The sequence below is a fragment of the Trifolium pratense genome, linkage group LG2, assembly GCF_020283565.1.
Source record: "Trifolium pratense cultivar HEN17-A07 linkage group LG2, ARS_RC_1.1, whole genome shotgun sequence".
Taxonomy (NCBI): domain Eukaryota; kingdom Viridiplantae; phylum Streptophyta; class Magnoliopsida; order Fabales; family Fabaceae; genus Trifolium; species Trifolium pratense.
The window spans coordinates 23,207,877-23,227,146 of record NC_060060.1 but is presented as its reverse complement, the minus strand read 5'-3'; the positions used below and the strand labels follow the sequence as shown (position 1 = coordinate 23,227,146).

Below are 19,270 nucleotides of genomic sequence, written 5' to 3'. Positions count from 1 at the left end.
TATGGGCTTTTATTTGTTACCCCATCTATAAAATAACAAAAATAACCTTTTGATTTTTCATTTCAAATTAGTTCTTGTATGAACACTCGAATTGGATCATCGAGACATGGAGACAACATCACTAGGTGCAATGATCTAAGTGGGGTTGATGTTGTGTGTGACTGGTTTTGCTCGATATAGGATTTTCTGACTGCTTACAAATCTATTGAGATTTGCATGATTCACTTTTGAGTCTCTGATGGTTTCCACATCTGCTGAGATTGACATGTTTCTTTGTATCTGGTCGATCTTTTCTGCATTGGTTTGACTGTTTGGAGCATACTGCGAGGTGGGAACTTAGCTGCCTAGGTTTTCATTCTACCGTTGCCCCGTTAATTTTTGGCTCGCGAAGCTGCTTTTTGTATTCTGATGGGCCGATCACTTTTGATTCGAGATCGGAAGTTAGAGTCTTAGGGCATCTTTTTGGGTCGGGTTGATGGTTCTATTATAGAGTTCCTTGCTGACGACTTTAATAGAGTTCTTGCTGACGACTTTAATAACGTTTTTCTCAAAAGCGCTATTGTAGCATACCTAGGTTCAAATATTTAATAGCGTTCATCTTAAAACCGCTATTATAAGGCCCCGTTTCTATGTTTTAATAGTGCTTTTTAAATAAGTGCTATTAAATAGATGCTATTAAAGCTCTTTTTTGTAGTGGTGAAATTAAGACCAATAATTTTATTATTAATTAATGTCGTGCGTGATTAATTTACTAATAAGCATTATCCTCAAAAGAGTCGCGGTGTTTCAGTGAAATTAAGAGAGAAGACATTCAAAATAATATTATTTAATAGTTATTTCATTTTATTACTCTCATTTTAGACTACAAAACCATAGTTACATGGTCTTTGAAATTAAGAAAGGAAACTTAAATAATTAAAAATCAAATTTAGTTATTGAATGTCAACACAATATTTAAATGACATTTGATAAAATTTTAAATCATAAACTAAACAATATTTCGTAGATTAATTACTAGTGCAAGAAGTCATTCTTCTTTGTAAGATAAACATTACGAGCCCCATAACACACGCATTTCTGTTTTATACACCTTGGAAGCTTTGGAAGCTTGCAATATAGTTTTCTTTGACATTCAGAGTCATCAACACAAGAAATAGTTTCTATAATGAGAAAATATAACATAAGAATATTACCAATTAAAGGAGGTATAAGATTATGTAAGATGTAAATAAGAGAAAGAAAAAAAAAATGATTTACCTTTAACACTCATTGCAACAAGAAATAGGGAAAGAAGGTGAAATATAATATAAAAAAATTCCATAAGTTTAGCCATATATTTAAACCCTTTATGTGTTACAAATTGAAAATAAATTGCCCAGTTTATATTATATATAATAAAAATTTTCTTTACGCGGATTAAATAGTTTTTAGCACACTTAGTAATATATTTTTTAACTACATTGAAAGATTGTTTTTGTCCCTTTAATACACTTAGGATGTTGTGTAGAAAATTTTCTAATTGTAAAAAATACTAATTTATTTGTTTAAACCTTTGGTGATAAATAAAAGGAAAATCTCAAAAAACTAACAATATAATATTGTTATGGTTTAACGAGTTAAATTGTTGTTTTAATATTTTAAAATAAAATGAAATTGTTTCTCATGTATTTGTAAATGGACTTGATGCATGAAGCTTTGGAAATGAAAAATATAGTATTCGTTTCGAACAATCAGGACCTCTCACATCGAGTTAAATGTATTTTGAGATTCACATTGTATTCTCTCTTTGAGAGTTAAATGAGATGCAGATTTCCTGCAGTAGTTTTTCACAAAGTTTTCACAGTTTTAAATCTGGACCGTTGATCATAAATCGGACGGTCCAGATCAACGCAGTTAAAAAATCACATGAAACAATCTCTACCACAGGTTTTTGATCGGATGACTAATGCAAAACTGCGTGGAAATTGTGTCAAAATAAACTAATGTACACTTGTTAGTTACAGGTCATAATAGTATCTGAATAAACCTCAAAAGCAAATGAGTTTAGTACCCAAGCTTCATTAGACAAGCATTGTTGGAACAACATGGGAAATCATAAGTTAAAGCTAAGTAAGCATCATTCAAGTGAGGTATGACTGGTTCATCTCTATTCATTAGTCAAAACTCAATACTCTATTCAATTCTTGTTGTGTGATTCAAAATCTTAACCTCTGCATTTTGTGGGTAGGCATAGTAAAAATAATTTATTCTGAATAATGTGTTTGAACTTCATTTAAACAAATGTCCCACTAAGAGTGTTGCATATCTGAATAAGCTTCTAACTTGGGTATTAATTGTTGGGTATTAACTTAGAGGTATTAAGAGAAGAAGGAAGACCTTGCAGGTGCTTCCATGGCTATGGTTACTGAACAAGAAAAAGATCAGAATTTTACATGTTCAAGTTCTAGAGTTGGAGCATGTAATTTATACATTTCAGTTCTAGAACTCGAACAACGCTCTATACATATCTATGAATCTCACATTATTATTATTTTGAAATTTGGTATCTGGCCTTAGGACCGACTAATCCAAGAGTATCAATCACACCGCCCACTTGCGGGGGGACCCATTTAAAACCAGAGTTTGTTTTTTTGCTCTGTATGAACTTAATCGGGGGGAATCAAACCTGAGACCTTGAGAGGGACATACTCCAAGGACCCAAACCAACACCACTAGACCAATCCCAAATGGGTTCATTATTATTATTATTATTATTATTATTATTATTATTATTATTATTATTATTATTATTATTATTATTATTATTATTGACTTTTGACCGTATGTGAAATAAATTAGTTTGATTGTTAGGATTAGGTTTTAGTTTGTTAACTTCCTATTGGCTTATGAAATTTTAATATGTAGAGTTAGTACTGATCTGAAAATATGGACGAGGAATGCCCCAACTCGTGATTGTTTTGATTGTAATATATCTCAATTTTAGCATTTGATTAAATGAATTATTTGATCGACTATTTCTTTCGCTCCCCTAGCTTTGTCGCTCGCCCCTTAAAATTCTAAAAATACTCTGCGCGAGTTCAAGAACTTGAGTATTGTTTTTGAGGTTTCAAGTTCTAGAACTCGAGCACCCCCGATGCAAACTTGAAAAATCAGAATTTTATATGTTCAAGTTCAATACAACTCGAACACCTCACATACATATAAAATTTCAGGATTTTGCATGTTCAAGTTATAAAATTGGAGCATGTAATTTATACATTTCAGTTCTAGAACTCACAAAACCCTTTATACATATCTTAAATTTCGGAATTTTACATCTTCATGTTCTGAAACTTGAATTTTTTTTTTATAAGCAACTTGAAATCTATTTTGAATTCTATAACTTGAAACATGTTTTTATTACTGGGACAATTATGTTTTCTTGATTTCTGTACATTGTTTCAAATATTGATACTCCTCGTGATTACCCGCTAATGGGAAGACATACAATGTCTAAACTTGAAAATAACATTGTTTCTAAAATTGTGTATCAACCTTGATGAATAGAACTAAAATTATCTCAGTAAAAATAGGTTTCAACTTCTAGAAGTTAAACGTGTAAAATCTTAAAATTTCACATATGTATAAAAGGCGTTCGAGTTCTAGATCTTGAACATGTAAATTGCATGCTCGAGTTTTCGAATTCTAGAACTTGAAAATAATTTTGAAAATCCAGAAGCCGCATGAAATGCTTAAGGGGTACGAGAAGTAGTCAACTTATTTTAGTGATGGGCTTTATATTCTCTTAACTCATGACCTTAGTGACTTATGGGCTGCTTCTTGTTTTGGGATGGATGGGCTTATATTTGATTTGACAACGGTTAAACTTTTTTAGAAAATTTCTCAACGCACCTCAACATTTCTCCCCCACTCCCTAGCGCACCTAAAAAAATTCGGAAAATAAGTTCCGAACTGTTTTTTAGTGTAAAATTTACACTATAAAAAATTTGGAAAACGTTTTCCGAATTGTTTGGGGAGTGGGGGAGAAAGTGGGTGGGTGCGATGAGAAATTTTCGAAAATTTATCTATATTTAAAATTAAAATCATTAATTTGCCAAATCAACACAAAAATTATACTTTTTTGTTTTGTTTGAAGACACGCAAAAATTATACTTTATCACACGTTATGGTTGGATTACTGGTATAGAACTACACTTTCGCTTTGGCTAACATGGAAGATTTCACCAAGTCTTTTATAGTGCACAAGTTGCCCATATTATTATAACGACTACGAATTTTATAAAATCGACCGTTGAAATGAAAATTTATATTATTTAGATCATCCATAATTTTCTTAAAAGAATCATAAATCATTTGATATGTTATTGAGACCAATCAAGATTAATGGTATACAATAAAAACTCATAAACCGTTAATTTTGATAGATCTAAATAACATATCAAATTTTTTTTAATTTTTTTTAAAAAAATTATAAATGATCTATACGATATAAACCTTCAATCCAACGGTCGATTTTTTAAAATTTGTATTCGTTATAATAATTTGGGCAACTTGTGCACCATGGAAGAATTGGCCCTAAACTTTATTGTTAAAAAAAAGTGTTGAACTAAACTTTAATAATAAAAAAATGAACACCTATATTTTCATTTTTAACTAATAATATCACATCAGAGGACTACGGTTCGATCCTCGCAACTGCGATCGAGAGGAGGCTAAAACCACTTGATGCCAGAACTGACATCCGAACCAGATTAAACTTATGGTGAAAACCAAAATATCACATCAGAAAATGTGAATTTCGCCACTAAAATCTTTAGAACTATGTTTTGTTTTTACGTCTAACACCATGGGTTAAGAGGAACAAATGAATAGCCACTTACTACTTGTCTTCTAATAACAAAAATTAAAGGAAATCAGCAAACATATATAAGTGGAAAATTTTGAGGCAGGGTAGAATTTTTCTACTAATCTAACATAATTAAGGTCTTTAATCTCAGTAAGCACCCTAATATATTTTTAGACTTGCACATTTTGGAGCAACTTTAGGACTAATCTTCGAGTCGACAAACATCTATTTTTAATAAGGAGTTGATCTGCGGCCCAAAAACATTTATTTTAAAGATTTTAGTGTCATATACAAGAGACTTCACTTTTAAAATTCATTCAATTACTAAACTGAATGCACTCGTTAGATTCAACCTGGGGATGAGAAAGTGCTTGTGAGTGAGGAATGGTGCTCTCTATGAACAGAATCCGCAGAACTGATACATCCATAATTGAATGAACTAAGTGAAAAGTTATTTATACATGAGACTTGAGGACTAACTTCTAAATATGGAGTGACACCCAATTTTATTTCACATGTCCATAAATAAAATCTTTTTTATGAATAAATAAAAAAAAAATTAAGCGCACACAAAACTAAATGTCAAACCAAAACTTTTAACAAATTTGCAGAACCTGGCTCTGTACATCTAAGTACTTCCTGAGCAGAAGCCAATCAACACAACCAACATCATCACAAAACATAGGACACACAATGTGCAACATCATATAAGCAAGTACTGTACTATATAACATTATCTCAAAATGTGTGACAAAATATATTTTTTTTTACAAAATATTTAACCACCATTCACATTTAACAATTATACTTTTACAATTAAACATATTTCACTCAATTAATTTATTCTTCAGTATATATCTTATTTAAACATGTACTCGTATGGTGCAGTACATCAATGATGTGTACAATTTTAATAGATTCACAAAGAGTGTTTATTAATTCTTCTATATTAAACACTATTTGTGGACCAATTAGAATTGTTCACCTTAGCAGTGTACTAATATATATATTCAAATAAGATGTGTACAGGAACGTTCACCTAAGAATTATAGTATTTAATAAGATTATGACAGATTGGATGTTACCATGTTTCAATTTCAATTTTTTTCAGCTGCAACTATAGTGTCCATGTAATTTTCCATCAATGCCTAATAAAATAAAGACTATTGCCCTATAGTGTCCATGCAATTTGTATATAATGAAATAAAATTATTGTTAAAAAAATGAAGATAGAAAAATATCATTTATGATAACACATGTTGTATTTGTTGCAAGTAATAAATGAATAAATGGAACAGTCAAATTCCAAATGTTCAACGAAGAGAGTTGAAGATACAAAATCCATGAATTCCAATGGAAAATTGAATCAATACATAATAATAATCCAGAAAATTATTTCATTCCTTCAAGAGAAGCTTAAACAAACAAACACAAGTAACCTAAATCTGTGTTGGAACTTGAATTATTTAACCTATTTCCTTTGCTACATGATACCAAGCTTTGAAAAATCTTGTCAATGAAAATGGGGTGATGATACAAATTTTTCAATGGAACAAAAAAAAAAAGTGAATTAAATTTTGGACATATAATTAAAAGACTGAAGTGCTCCTTCCTAATCTTGATTAATGTCTTAATCTCATCCCCTGCATTCGAAACGAAAATATCATAGAAAGGGGAAAGTACCAATTAGCAAGAATGTTGTGTCGATGGACATACGATGAATCAAAGTTGCTTCAAAATGTGTAATTTTTGAACTGTTGAATGCTTCAGCAACCCATCACAGCACAATTATAGACAAAGTTACCGGATCGTTTTCGATCAAGTAGACGCCATTGTGGAGGACCTTCGCTAGGGACCCAAGAATTGAGTTCAATGTAACCTTCACCGTGAGTCCTAGGTCCACCGATGACAATAAGCATATTTCCACATGCCCTAAATGCAAGCCCCCAACCATTCATCGACATTGCTCTTTCCGGAAGTCTACCAATGGTAATCCACAATTTTCTTTCCTTGTCGTACTTCTTTACTTCCATGTCAGCGTAATCAGCAGCATACAATTCATTATTTACAACAGCAATGAGAGGCGGCGCTTCGGTTGCAGCAGGCATCTCAGAACCCCTAGTACTTCGTCCGGGGGACATGTTAGGAATCTCGGTCCATGTTCTAGTTTGTAAATTGTACTCCTCACCGCATGTAAGAAGCTTTGAATCGCGTCCTCCGATTCCACCTACAACATAAAATTTTCCATCCATGAATACACCAGAACACATCTTCCGTGGTTTTTTCATTGCCGGGAGTAGTTCAAATGTTTGTGTCTCGGAGTTGTATAGTTCAGCTGAGTCGAGTATACGTCCCTCCGAATCACAACCACCTGCTAATATTGCAATCTCTCCGAGGCTTGCGGAGCCAAATAAACATCTTGGAGCATTCATTCTCATTCCCGAGGACCACGAGTTAGTCAAAAGACTGTATCTATAAATCACATGAGACCTAAGCTCCCGCCCGAACACGAGAAGTTCGGTTCCTACAGCTAAAGATTCTTTATCAGAACACATGAAGCATTCATTTGAAGCCATCCTCGGCAAATGCATCCACCTTTGACGAATAGGATCATACGCTTCCCATTCAAGAAGCGCACATGAGAAATAAACCCAATGTTCCTTGATACCATTTATTCTCCTCCATCTATAGAGCTCGCCACTTCTGATTATGTTACGAAAACTACTGTTCAACGAAGCCAGCGAACCATAATCAGACCTTGAACAGCGGCTAAGACAAGCAATTGAGCTGTCTCGGTTCATCCGCGGCAAAAGAGAACCAGAATCCGACGAATCTCCAGCATGCTGTTCTTCATCAGATTGCTGAATACCAGAATCTGATGAATCCATTGAATCACCATCATTCAATGGCTCAATGGTTTTCTGATTCATTTGAGAAACATCAGAATCCTTAGGCTGTTGAAAGGAGATACGAACCGTTTCAACTATGTGACAAGATTCCAACATCTTAGTACACTTCCTAGGATGATGTTCATCCTCAGCAGCATCAATTTCCATTGGTCTTTTGCCATTTTTTATGTCTAAATCCAGCATGTACTTCATGTAAGACCAATCGTTCTCTGTTTCACAAGTGCTACAAAACGACCTCGGAACAACACAGGAACGATTCTCCAACATGTCTTTACAAAATCAAGGAACCTGTTCAAACAAAATTGATAAAACCCAATTCATAAATCCCATTTTTTTCATTCTCCTTCACAAAAAATTTCAACAATACACATCAAAAGAATCAAAACATGGTCGATATAATCAATACACAGAAACACAAACAATTTCAGATCGTAATCCATTCAATTCAACCAAATATAAAATCCACAAAAATCACATTTTTTTGTCATGATAAACAAAGATGGAATCTATGATTGGACGAAAATAAAAAAAAACGTATTTTCAGAATAACAAATAGATAGATCCAATTCAGAATAACAACAAGAAACACCAATTGAACAAATTCATGCAGAAATGAATCCATCAATCCAATGCAGAAATTAAATTAAAAAAATCAAATTTTGAACAAAACCCATTATTCTTCACACACCATGATTCATAAAAATAACATCAATCAAGATCCCCATTAATCTTATATCACATAACAACCCCAATCAAGTCATTCACAAAAAAAAAAAAAAAAAAAAAAAAAAAAAACAATGGTAGAACAGAGACTTACAGTGTTGAAAAGGAACCAAAACGAAGCAAAGAAATCAAAATCAGAAAAAGGGTAATTGATGAACCATTCCAAAATTGAACAACAACAATCTTCAACTCTTTTTTCTCTCTCTCATTTTATATATAATATATATTAACAACAATAAATAATATCTATTGCATGTTACTCACAAAAAAAAAAAAAAATCAATTTTTCTCTCTCTCTTTCTCTACAGTGTCGAAATCTAAATCTCTATGAAAATCTCTGAAAATGAGAAGAAAGTTTTTGGTTATTCTGAATTTGAAGCAAAATCTAAGAAGAGAGAAGAGAAGAGGAACCTCTTCAAGCCCTTTATCTCTCTTAAATCATATCTTAATATATAATTAAATAATAATCATTTTTTTTTCCTAAGTTTTTTATTTTATTTTTTTAATTAAAAAAAAAAAACTTTATGTTATAAATATTTTGGAAATGCTAAATTTTTTGAAGGAAGGTAAGTGGAGGCGGTGGACGGTGGTAATGGATGCGGTGGTAGAAGTTATATAGTGGGGTCCACTTTTTTGATCGCCGTTTTGTGACCGGTTTACCGGTTTAACCGGTAATGACACGTTTTGGACGGAGATAGAAAGAGATTGTGTTAAGAGAAAAAGAGAATCGGTTCCGTTTTTTATACTCCGCCGTTGGATTTTTTTTTTTTATTCCAATTTATCGGCTAGTCAATTTCTCGTGGAATCATATGCGACGCGTTGGTGATGACGTGGTGGGGTTTGATTGGGTGGGATTGTAAAGGGAACCGTTAAATCTCTCTCTTCGTATTTGTGTGTGTGTGTGTGTTGACTAGTCCATTTTGATGGATTAATGAATTTAATCTCTTTTGTTTTTTTTTTTAATGTTTCTTTTTAAGAAAGTTTTTTTTAGTTAGGCTCTGTTTGGTAACACAAATAAGCTAGTTTATAGTTTATTATATGAGTTTATAAGCTTGTTTCAAAAAATTAGAGGTGTTTGGTAACAAGCTTTTTGTACTAGCTTATAGCTTTTTTTCAGATGCTATTTCAAGTAGCATTTGAGCTTATAGCTTATAGCTTTTTACACTTTATTCCATTTTTACCCTTTAATTTAATAACTACCCACTCTAAAAAATAAACTACCCACTATCAATTATGTAATTTTATATTTAATAACCACTTTAAAAGCTAATTTTACCAAACACTTTAATTTCAATAAGCTAGCTTTTTAGCTATTAGCTATAAGCTAGCTTTTCAGCTATCAGCTATCAGCTAGCTTATAGCTTATTTTTACCAAACAGACCCTTAGTTTCTTTGAGAAGTTTTTTAAACTACTTGTAAGTGAAATATTATCCAAAACTTCAAATGCATCTAAAAGTCCATTTTCACATTTTTTTACATTGTTATCATTCTAGTTAATGTGTGTCTTTTTTATTAAAATATTTATATGGTGAAAGTCAATGTTAATAATCACGATACAATGTTGATAATCACGGTACAATTTGTTATCTGAAAAAGTAAAAAACTTAATCATTACCTAACTTAAAGGATATACTACTTCTTTATAAGTAAAAATGTATTTTTAAAGTTCATTGTATATTTAAATGTACAATAAACCTAAAAAGAGCATTTTTGTTCTTATAAAATATTCCGAAATGAATTAATGTTACAAACATAAAACTTAAAAGATTCTAGATGCATTTGACTTATCCAAAATTATCATTATCAATTGAGTTAAACTTTAAGGACTCTAATAAATTATATATTTTTTATTTATAGCTGTGATAAATATCACTAAAATTCACAACACACAATTCAGGTTAATGTGTAATTAGATCTTATGAATGTTTTTCTTTTTATTTGTAGATAGATATAATGGTAAATATCACAAAAGTGATACCAACACAAATGAAAGATCTTGAAATTGGATCATTCTGCATAATAATTCTTTTTTATTGGTTAAAATTTATATGGGTGTCATAAAAGTTATATGGGTCCATATTTTTTATGGGACTCATGTGAATTTCAACCAATAAAAAAAAGTGTGTTGGAATGTGTTTGTTAAAGAGTGTGTTGCTAGCATTATTCATTAGATTCTAATTGACATTTATCAGTTAAGTTAGAAACTATATGTTATTTTAATTGATTTTTTTAAATAGACGAAATACCAATAATCGTTGAAAATTCAAATGCACAGATGAATAAATTGATGTTTGAATTTTAGTCCAGCGTTGATTGTATTTTTATCGGTTGAATTAAAATTTGTAGACAATTTTAATTAATATTTAATTGGTGGAAAAGTGAAAAGCTATGTTCACTATTAGACCAACTCCAGCGGCTGGTTCTTTCTTCAGTTTGCCAGCTGGAGTATGATTTGGGGTCCACTTTTTCTTTCCTTTGAAGCTCCACCTGGCCATCGGTCCATAAACAAGCAATGGTTCTTCAATTTTTTTTTTGATTTTAATAATAAAAGTAGCCGTTACCAACGGCTAGTTTCTTTTTTTTTTCTTTTTTTTTTTAGGTGTGGCTGGCGCCACAATATGCATGGCTGGCGCCATGATTTTGCTTTGTGGCCGGCGCCTTAACTTAATGTGGCTGGCGCCACTTCTTCAATTTGAATTTTATTTATTTTATATCAATTTTAATTTAAATAATTAAAATTATTATTTTAATTATTATAAAATTTAATATGAATAAAATATTAATAAATAAAGTAAAATTGTGGGACCCAATATGGGTTCTTCAGAGTTGCACCATTGGAGATAAAAATTAGTTGAGTTGCTTCAAGCTGACGTGGCTTAATAGGTCCCACAAGGAACCCAAAAATAGGTTCACGGTTGGAGATGCTCTTATGATGATAATGTTTAAAATTTTGATCATGGTTTATTATCATTACGGTTGCCAAACACGGCTTGTAAATAAATAAATAACATAAGTCAAAAAAGTAGATTATGTCAAATCTTCTAACTTCAATTTTCTTGTTGAACTCTTCTTTGGTTTTTACTGTTTGATGGGATTTATATCGGTCTTATCGTACTTTTAATTTTACGTTTATTTCTACAGTATGTTTGCGTTTACACTTGACCTTTTTTATGAAAAGAATTCAATTTTTTCAGTTTCAAAAATAGTTTCTCTGACTCAAAAGTTTCTAAAATAGTTGAACACCACATAGATATGAAAATAATTTAAATGTTCATTTATTTGTTGTGCTGTTTTTTTGCTATTTTTTGCATATTTCATGTTGGTGTGTCCAAAAAAAATGTTTTAATTTGTCGTTGTGAAAATTTACACTGTCAGATGGATGTAACTATTGGTAAATAAGGCCCCACTATAATTTATTTTATTTTGATCAAAGCCCCCACTAAAATAAAACTTAGACTTCATTGCAAAAAAACAACTTAGACTATAATTTAGGTGGGAAAATTCAAATTCGATAGACTCATCCGAACTCAAACTCAAGTCAACGGGTGAAACTCCAGTTTGGGTTCGAGTGGCACCCGAATATATGGATGTGAGTTTGGGTAGTATCAAACTCACACCCGAAACATATTTACCCATCCGTTTATATATTAAATTATTTATTTACTCCTATGTATTTTGCTCCCTTTTAAGTTTTTAAATGATGTACTGTGCATGTTGTAGTGATGATAACATTTGATGAATTGTTTAGTAAAAAAAACTATTTTTAAATTTACAAACTATATTACCAAATTATGCTATATTTTGCATTTTATCAAATATAGTCCGGGTCGGGTTTGAACAGATAATCAATTATGCGTGTTTTTGTTACGGATTTCGGGTTTGGGTAAAAAAAAACGAACCCAACGGGTGCGGGTGTGAGTTTCATTTTCCCACTCTAACAACATTTGGGTTTGAGTTTGGGTGACACCCGAATATATGGGTGTGAGTTTGGATAGTATCAAACTCACACCCATGGGTACTCATTGTCATCCCTACTATAATGGAAGATGGATGAAAATTTACACTGTCAAATGGATTAACTATTGCTAGTATATGAAAGATGTTTATCTCTTAAGCTATGTTTGGATTGATAAAATATAACAAAATGGAGCGGAGCGGAATTAGGTGGAGTGGAATAGAACATATTGGAGTAGTTATTCCATTCCATCATATTTCATTTTATTCCATTATTATTTTACAAATTCAAACAATCGAACATTATTTTATTCAATCTCTTTCCATTTCATCTCATTATGTCAATCCAAAAATAGCCTAAGGATAAATTAATAAATTTGGTGGTAATTGATTTTAATATATTAGACTTAGATTAATATGGTGGAGCAACAAGATATACTTGATTGTATTTAATTTTATTTACTTAAAAAGAATCTGAAAAAAAAAAGCATTCGAGTATATTATCAACGAGAATTGCATAGCCATGGATGAAAAAAAAATGCATTCTTTTATTATTTATTTTTTTATAGTGACTAGAATGTCATTTTTTAAGGTGAAATATTAAAAATATCAGGGTTTAAACTCTGATCCTACATATGAAATGTAATGTACCTATCAACTAAGTTATGCTCACATTAATAAAGCACATTGCTTTCTATAAATGCATTTCTCTTAGTATTATCAAATCTCAAATGTATTATTATTGGTAGTGTGCTTTCTCTTAATGCATTTTATTCTATATATAAAAATAAATTTGTAACTTGATGTTTTTATTTTCATATTATTTCAGTATTTTTAAAAATATCTTTTTAGTATTTTTCTATTATTTGATAGCATAAAAAAAATAAAGAATTGATCTATCTAGAATCGGGTAGCTTGCAATCCGTATAGGTCTAGACTTTGATAGTATATTCTTCATTATTGTATGAGAAAAATAAATCAAAAAATTAAAATAAGAGTAATAAATAATAAAAGATATATTAAAAGAATATAACATTAACACTTCATTGATATCGTAAAGTAATTTATAATTTGAAGCAAAATTATTTTTTAAATTGACTTATAATTTAGGATGGTGTATGTTTGGTTACAAGTGCATGAATTTATGTAACATTATCCATACTGTAGCAATTGCAATTAAAAAATAAAAATAACAATAAAGATATAAAGTGTCACCGAAAGGATTAAGTTGGCTTCTAGAGGTTTTGACATTGGGACACCTCTACAAATGAACAAAGAGATCAAGTTCAAATTTGTTGGCAACACTATACTATTTTGAGACGGTGCAAGATTCTTAAAAGTTAAATTTTCATAATCATATCAAACTTTTAATCATGATTCCAAATGTCATTACTCCCTATCTAATCTCATAGGCTTTGAATTTGATTGATAGGTTTTCTTTTGCAGCTAATTGGTGGTTATCACCCGTGTCCATTATAAACAAAAGTAGAGTTTTTAAATGGGCTGGCACAGTTAGGGATGGCAATGGACGCTCATGGGTGCGGGTTTGATACTTACCAAACCCACACCCGAAATCATCACCCAAACTCAAACCCAAACTCAAAGGCTGTTCGGGTGGCAAAACAACACCCACGCCCACACCCATTGGGTTCAGGTTTTTTCCACCCAACCCGCAGCACATTTGAAAATAATTTGCAAATTTAAGAAATTAAATTCCAACATAGACTTTGAATTAAATTACAACTAAAATTAAAGTCTTCCAAGGAAATTCAAATATAGATTTTCAAGAAATTACAACATAGACTTTCAAGAAATTAAATTACAACTAAAATTTAAGGTCTTCCAAGGAAATTGAGGGAGACTATGGGGGTAATTAGGTAATCATAAAATATTTTGGGTGGGTGTATGAGTTTCGGGTGTGGGTTTGACTGATACCAAACCCACACCCGTATTATCGGGTGTCACCCGAACCCAAACCCAAACCCAGTCAAATCGGGTTTCGCCCGTTGACTTGGGTTTCGGTTCGGGTGGGTCTCTCGGGTTTGGGTTTTTTTGCCATCCCTAGGCACAGCCCCGTCCAGTGGACCTGACAATATATATGGGCTAGTCTGGCCCGATCAAGATATTACTGGGCTACACATTTATGAGTCCGGCCCAGTCCGTACGATCATGTGGGCTAATGGGTCTGACCCGGCACATTTTATTTTATTTTTTTTGATTTATTCGATCTTATTTTACATGACTTTTATGTATTAGTTTATCATAATTATCAATTTTATTAAGTGTAAAAAAAATTTACATCGGCATTAAATATCAATTAAACTCAAGTTTGGTTCTTATAAAAAAAATTAAATAAATTATAAACTTAAGTTTTTAAAGAGTTTTAGTTACATATGACCCTTTTTATTATGTTTACACATTTAACAATATTTTTTATAATAAATTTTTGATTAGATGATAATTTTTTATGTTTTAATTGATATTATTTTTACAAAAATGATATAAACTTTTCATTAATGGGCCGGCCCGAAGCCCAATGGGCTAGCCCGACCCAACCCAATTTTCATTTGAGCCACATGGGCTTGGGCCAAAAAGGCCCGATTCCATTTGGGCTAAATTTTTTTAGGCTCGATCTACCCAAGCCCTTGAACTAATGGCCCGACCCATCAGCCCGGTCCATTTTTTACAGCTCTAATCAAAAGTACTCTTTCTTATATCACCATGTTTTCTTTCTCATCAAATGTAGGTTACATATACAAAAGGATAACCAAATTTATATATAAAGTGGTTAGAATTTCAGCTATTATGTAACAAAAAAAAAAAAAAGAGTTTCAGTTATTAGTGAATAAGTGTGAGTATCACGATTCGAACTCTGTCATGTATATTACATGTAATGTCTTACCAACTAAGTTATGCTCTCATGAAGATACTTCACATATTTTTAATTAAGGGTAAATAAGTTTTGGGAAATGTTAAGGAGCACTCCCGGTCCCTGACACACTTTAAGTATCTTAAATAGTAAGTTTTTGTAAGAAAAAGACTTAATTGCACTTTTGGTCTCTTATCTTTATTTTAGGTTTCAAGTTGGTCCTTTATCTTTTAAAAGTTTTAAGTTGGTCCCTTATCTTTTCTGTAGGTTTCATGTTGGTCCCTCCCGTCAAATTTTTTTACTATTACCGTTAAATTTGGACACGTGGTAAACAGAAACCACACTTGGAAAGATGACACGTGTCCAAATTTAACGGCAATAGTGAAAAATTTGACGGAAGGGACCAATTTGAAACCTGTAGAAAAGATAAGGGACCAACTTGAAACTTTTAAAAGATATGGGGTTAACCTGAAAGTAAAATAAAGATAAGGGACCAAAAGTGTAATTAAGTATAAGAAAAATTATAAAAATGTGTCTGAAGTCAACATGTTAATTAGGAATTGAAATATTTTGTAATATTTTTTTGAAGAATAGTCCCTAAATGTTTATTTTATATGTTAGTAAATTTAGTCATCTTTGTTGTTGAAAAATATTAATTTACAGGACCGTTGATTGAAAGTAGAATTTAAAGAACTAAAAACATTGATATTGTTATGAATTATTTTTAAACATGAGGAAGAATAACAAGAATAAATTCACCAAAAAAAAAAAGAATAACAAGAATAAAAGTAACATAAAATTAAATAAATTAACGTATAAATAAACAATGAGGGTGAAGAGAGAACTTAGAAGAACATGGATGGGATGATAACAAATTAATTAGGCAAACAATAGCAATACGTGAAATAGAAGCAAGAGATGAAGATATGATCAATGGTTAGGGCATGATAACGTGTTACTTTCATTCTTATTATTCTTCCTCATGTTTAGAAATAGTTCATAATAGATATATTTGTAGGGAGTAAAATTTATTTAACCTTTTTAATTATAATAACATGTTGTATTAGACTCACTAAAATCTTTCTATAAGATTTGCTAACTTACATCTATATATCAAGAGGGTGTGTTTGGTAAGTCCAATAAATTAGCTTAAAGTTTATTGGACTAAGTTATAAGCTTGTTCGAAAAAAAATGTGTTTTGGTAAAAAGTTTTTCTCATTAGCTTATAGCTTTTTTGAAATGTTATTTCAAGTAGCGTCTGAGCTTATAGCTTATAGCTTTTTACAGTTTTTTCCATTTCTAACCTTTAATTTTATTATTTTTTATAAAATAAAAAAAAAACTACCTACTAAAAAGGAAAACCACCCACTAAATATGCATGTCATTTTTTGTCTTTTTATATTTATTAATCATTTTAAAAGCTAATTTTATCGAACACTTTAATTTCAATCAGGTAGCATTTCAGCTATTAGCTATAAGCTATCTTTTCAGCTACTGTATCAACTAGCTTATAGCTTAATTTTGCCAAACAAAACCTAATAGTCGGTCTAAATCAGTGTTTCAATTTAGAACACAATCTTATGGTTTGACCTCTGATGAGGGTAGTTTTCTAAGGTTTAGGTTGAGTTCTGAAGCATTTATTTTCATAATAGCTTGGTTGATTTTGATTGGCTCATGATGGGTTGTTAGTTGAACTTCTCCCATGTATAAGTGAGGTCTCATCGTAGCTACCATATCTCCTAATCATATTTTCTTCCCATGTTTCTTAGTTTTCATTTTCATTTTCATTTCTCTTTTTTATAGCCTTGACGCTTCCTTTCTTCATAGTTGAAACATCATATTTACATCAAGCCTTATCATGTGTGAAACTAAAGGATAACTAGGCCCAATAAATTACTTGGATTCGAGCATAATCTGATAGGGAGGAAGTTTGGAAATTCAAACGATACTCATAAGGAGAAAAGAAGAACACGAGAGAAAAGAGGGGAAGTTGAAGTTACAATTACCCAAGTACAAGGGAACCTACGTACAGGACACGAATAAGAGGGCGTTAGCCAGCAGAAACCTCTGTAAAATTAAAGAGGGAGTGAAGAAGAAAGACATTCATTTTTTTTTTCACGGAAAAGGGTACCTGCAAATATACTAGCACTCCAACACTCAAGTTAGTAACACCTCAAGATGAGTGTGTATGAATTGGGTGAAATGTATGTACCTTGGGAGTGAGTGTTTATGTGTATTACGTAGGTGTGATTATGCATGAGGATATGCACAACAACCTTGCAAGCCTCAATGCATGAGCGAAATTGACGATAATACATTTCATGCAGGGGTCATTATCTTTCTATGGGCAACACACCATAAGGTATGGTGTGCCACTAGTTGAATATGGATGATGATGTATTGGACCTTTCAATATATTGGGGCTTAAAGATTTAGAAAAGGCAAAGGAGAGCAACGGTTAGCCATAATCGCAAAGATAAACATCCCACTACGAAGGCAGAGCGTAAAGCAATTTACCACAAATTAGCAATTTCCATACACACCAACCATGAATTGAACTCTCTATCAAATAATTAAACTCAAATTTATTTTTTTGTTTATAATGAAATTGAAGATCGAACCTACAATCTCTAACATACATATTATTCAAAATCTTCACTACTAGACCAAACCGAGTAGCTTACTCAAATATCTACCATTGATATCGCGCGTTAATGATAATTTATTTTAATGGCATTAATGTGAAGTTTTCCCTACCATTTGAATTGGAGGAGTTGGCCTTTTTAGGTGAGGGCAGTCTAATCAAGTTAAATACAAGAAAGAGCAACCTAAGTTGTAATATGGACAAGTAATATCAAAACCAATACAAGTGGCACTTGCATGAGCCATACAAAATTTTGTGCATATATACTATATGATATGCTTTGCTATATACTATATTTTGCAAAAGAAATTCTCTCTTGCTGTTTCTTTCATGGAGAAGGCTAGCTAGCTAGGGACCAAAACATTAATTTCAGTTTGGATCATCAAATAAATTTTACTGTCTTACTATATAGTATAAGAATCAAGCCAAAATAAATTTCCCACTCAATTCTAAGACTAGAATACAATATTAGAAAGTTGTGTAGTACTTGTACAAGCATAAATATATGGTCATTTTTCTTTTCCGTTGGAAAGTTGAATAAGACAAAGAAAAAAAGAGGATAAAATATTATCTAGGTATCCAAAATATAGTTTATAAATAAACAACAACATTCTACTAACCTCTCAATGTTGTTACTTTTTAATACGAATTGTAATTTAAAGTTGTTTGTGTCATCTTGCTAAAATCTTCCTAGAACAAACGTATACCAATAACAACACTTTGTTAATATATAGAAAATATGTCTTCCAATGAAATTGCATAAATGCAAAAAAAGGTAAAGTACACGTTGGATCAAACAAGCATTTTTAAGATCTAATTGATTAATTAATTGACTTTAAAAGAAGCACCCAATAAAAAATTTATCGAAAAAAAACTTAGGACATGAGCACGTGCACGTGTCACTTTACAAAGAGATATAGCAATGATAAACAATATATTTATACATCTAAAAAATACATAATACTAGAATTTATATAATAAATAAACATAAGCTTCAAAACCAAGCAATTACACTGTCCCAAGCCTAAAAAAAAAAGATTCTTGGCGTGCACTAAGCACTTGTAAATAATCAACCGGCTCCTTCACAAATCAAGATAACTTTTCTCTCCATTGCCACTTGCACACGTGTCAAACTCTCATGTAAAGGTGTGTAGTCATGTGAAACATTATTGGGTGTTGAGAAAGACCTTAATGACGAATTACGACTCACAAACACACACTAAACAAGGAATATTAGTACTACCTCCTCTAAAGCTCCACTATTACAAGTGTCAGATAACCGATTATCCCAAAAGCTTAATCTGTTAGAATATGGTCACATTAAT

At 31.4% G+C, this 19,270-nt stretch overlaps 1 protein-coding gene across 3 annotated transcripts; it reads right to left on the bottom strand.

Moving 5' to 3' along the window:
- Window positions 1-6,172: 6,172 nt before the first annotated feature.
- Window positions 6,173-9,058, bottom strand: LOC123908334 (F-box/kelch-repeat protein SKIP11-like). Of its 3 annotated transcripts, XM_045958953.1 has the most exons (3): window positions 8,573-8,946; window positions 7,796-8,043; window positions 6,173-7,750 (listed from the first exon to the last, which is right to left on the bottom strand). In XM_045958953.1, exons 2-3 carry the CDS (start codon window positions 8,020-8,022, stop codon window positions 6,613-6,615), a joined length of 1,365 nt encoding a protein of 454 aa, XP_045814909.1. In that variant the 5' UTR covers window positions 8,023-8,043; window positions 8,573-8,946; the 3' UTR covers window positions 6,173-6,612. The 3 variants fall into 3 exon arrangements, with proteins under 3 accessions (XP_045814909.1, XP_045814907.1, XP_045814908.1); XM_045958951.1 differs by having other exon boundaries at window positions 6,173-8,043; window positions 8,573-9,058; XM_045958952.1 differs by having other exon boundaries at window positions 6,173-8,026; window positions 8,573-8,945.
- Window positions 9,059-19,270: the final 10,212 nt, after the last annotated feature.

Excerpts from the sequence above, each read along its gene's own strand:
- LOC123908334 (XM_045958951.1), bottom strand. The coding sequence starts at position 8,022 with ATGTTGGAGAATCGTTCCTGTGTTGTTCCGAGGTCGTTTTGTAGCACT.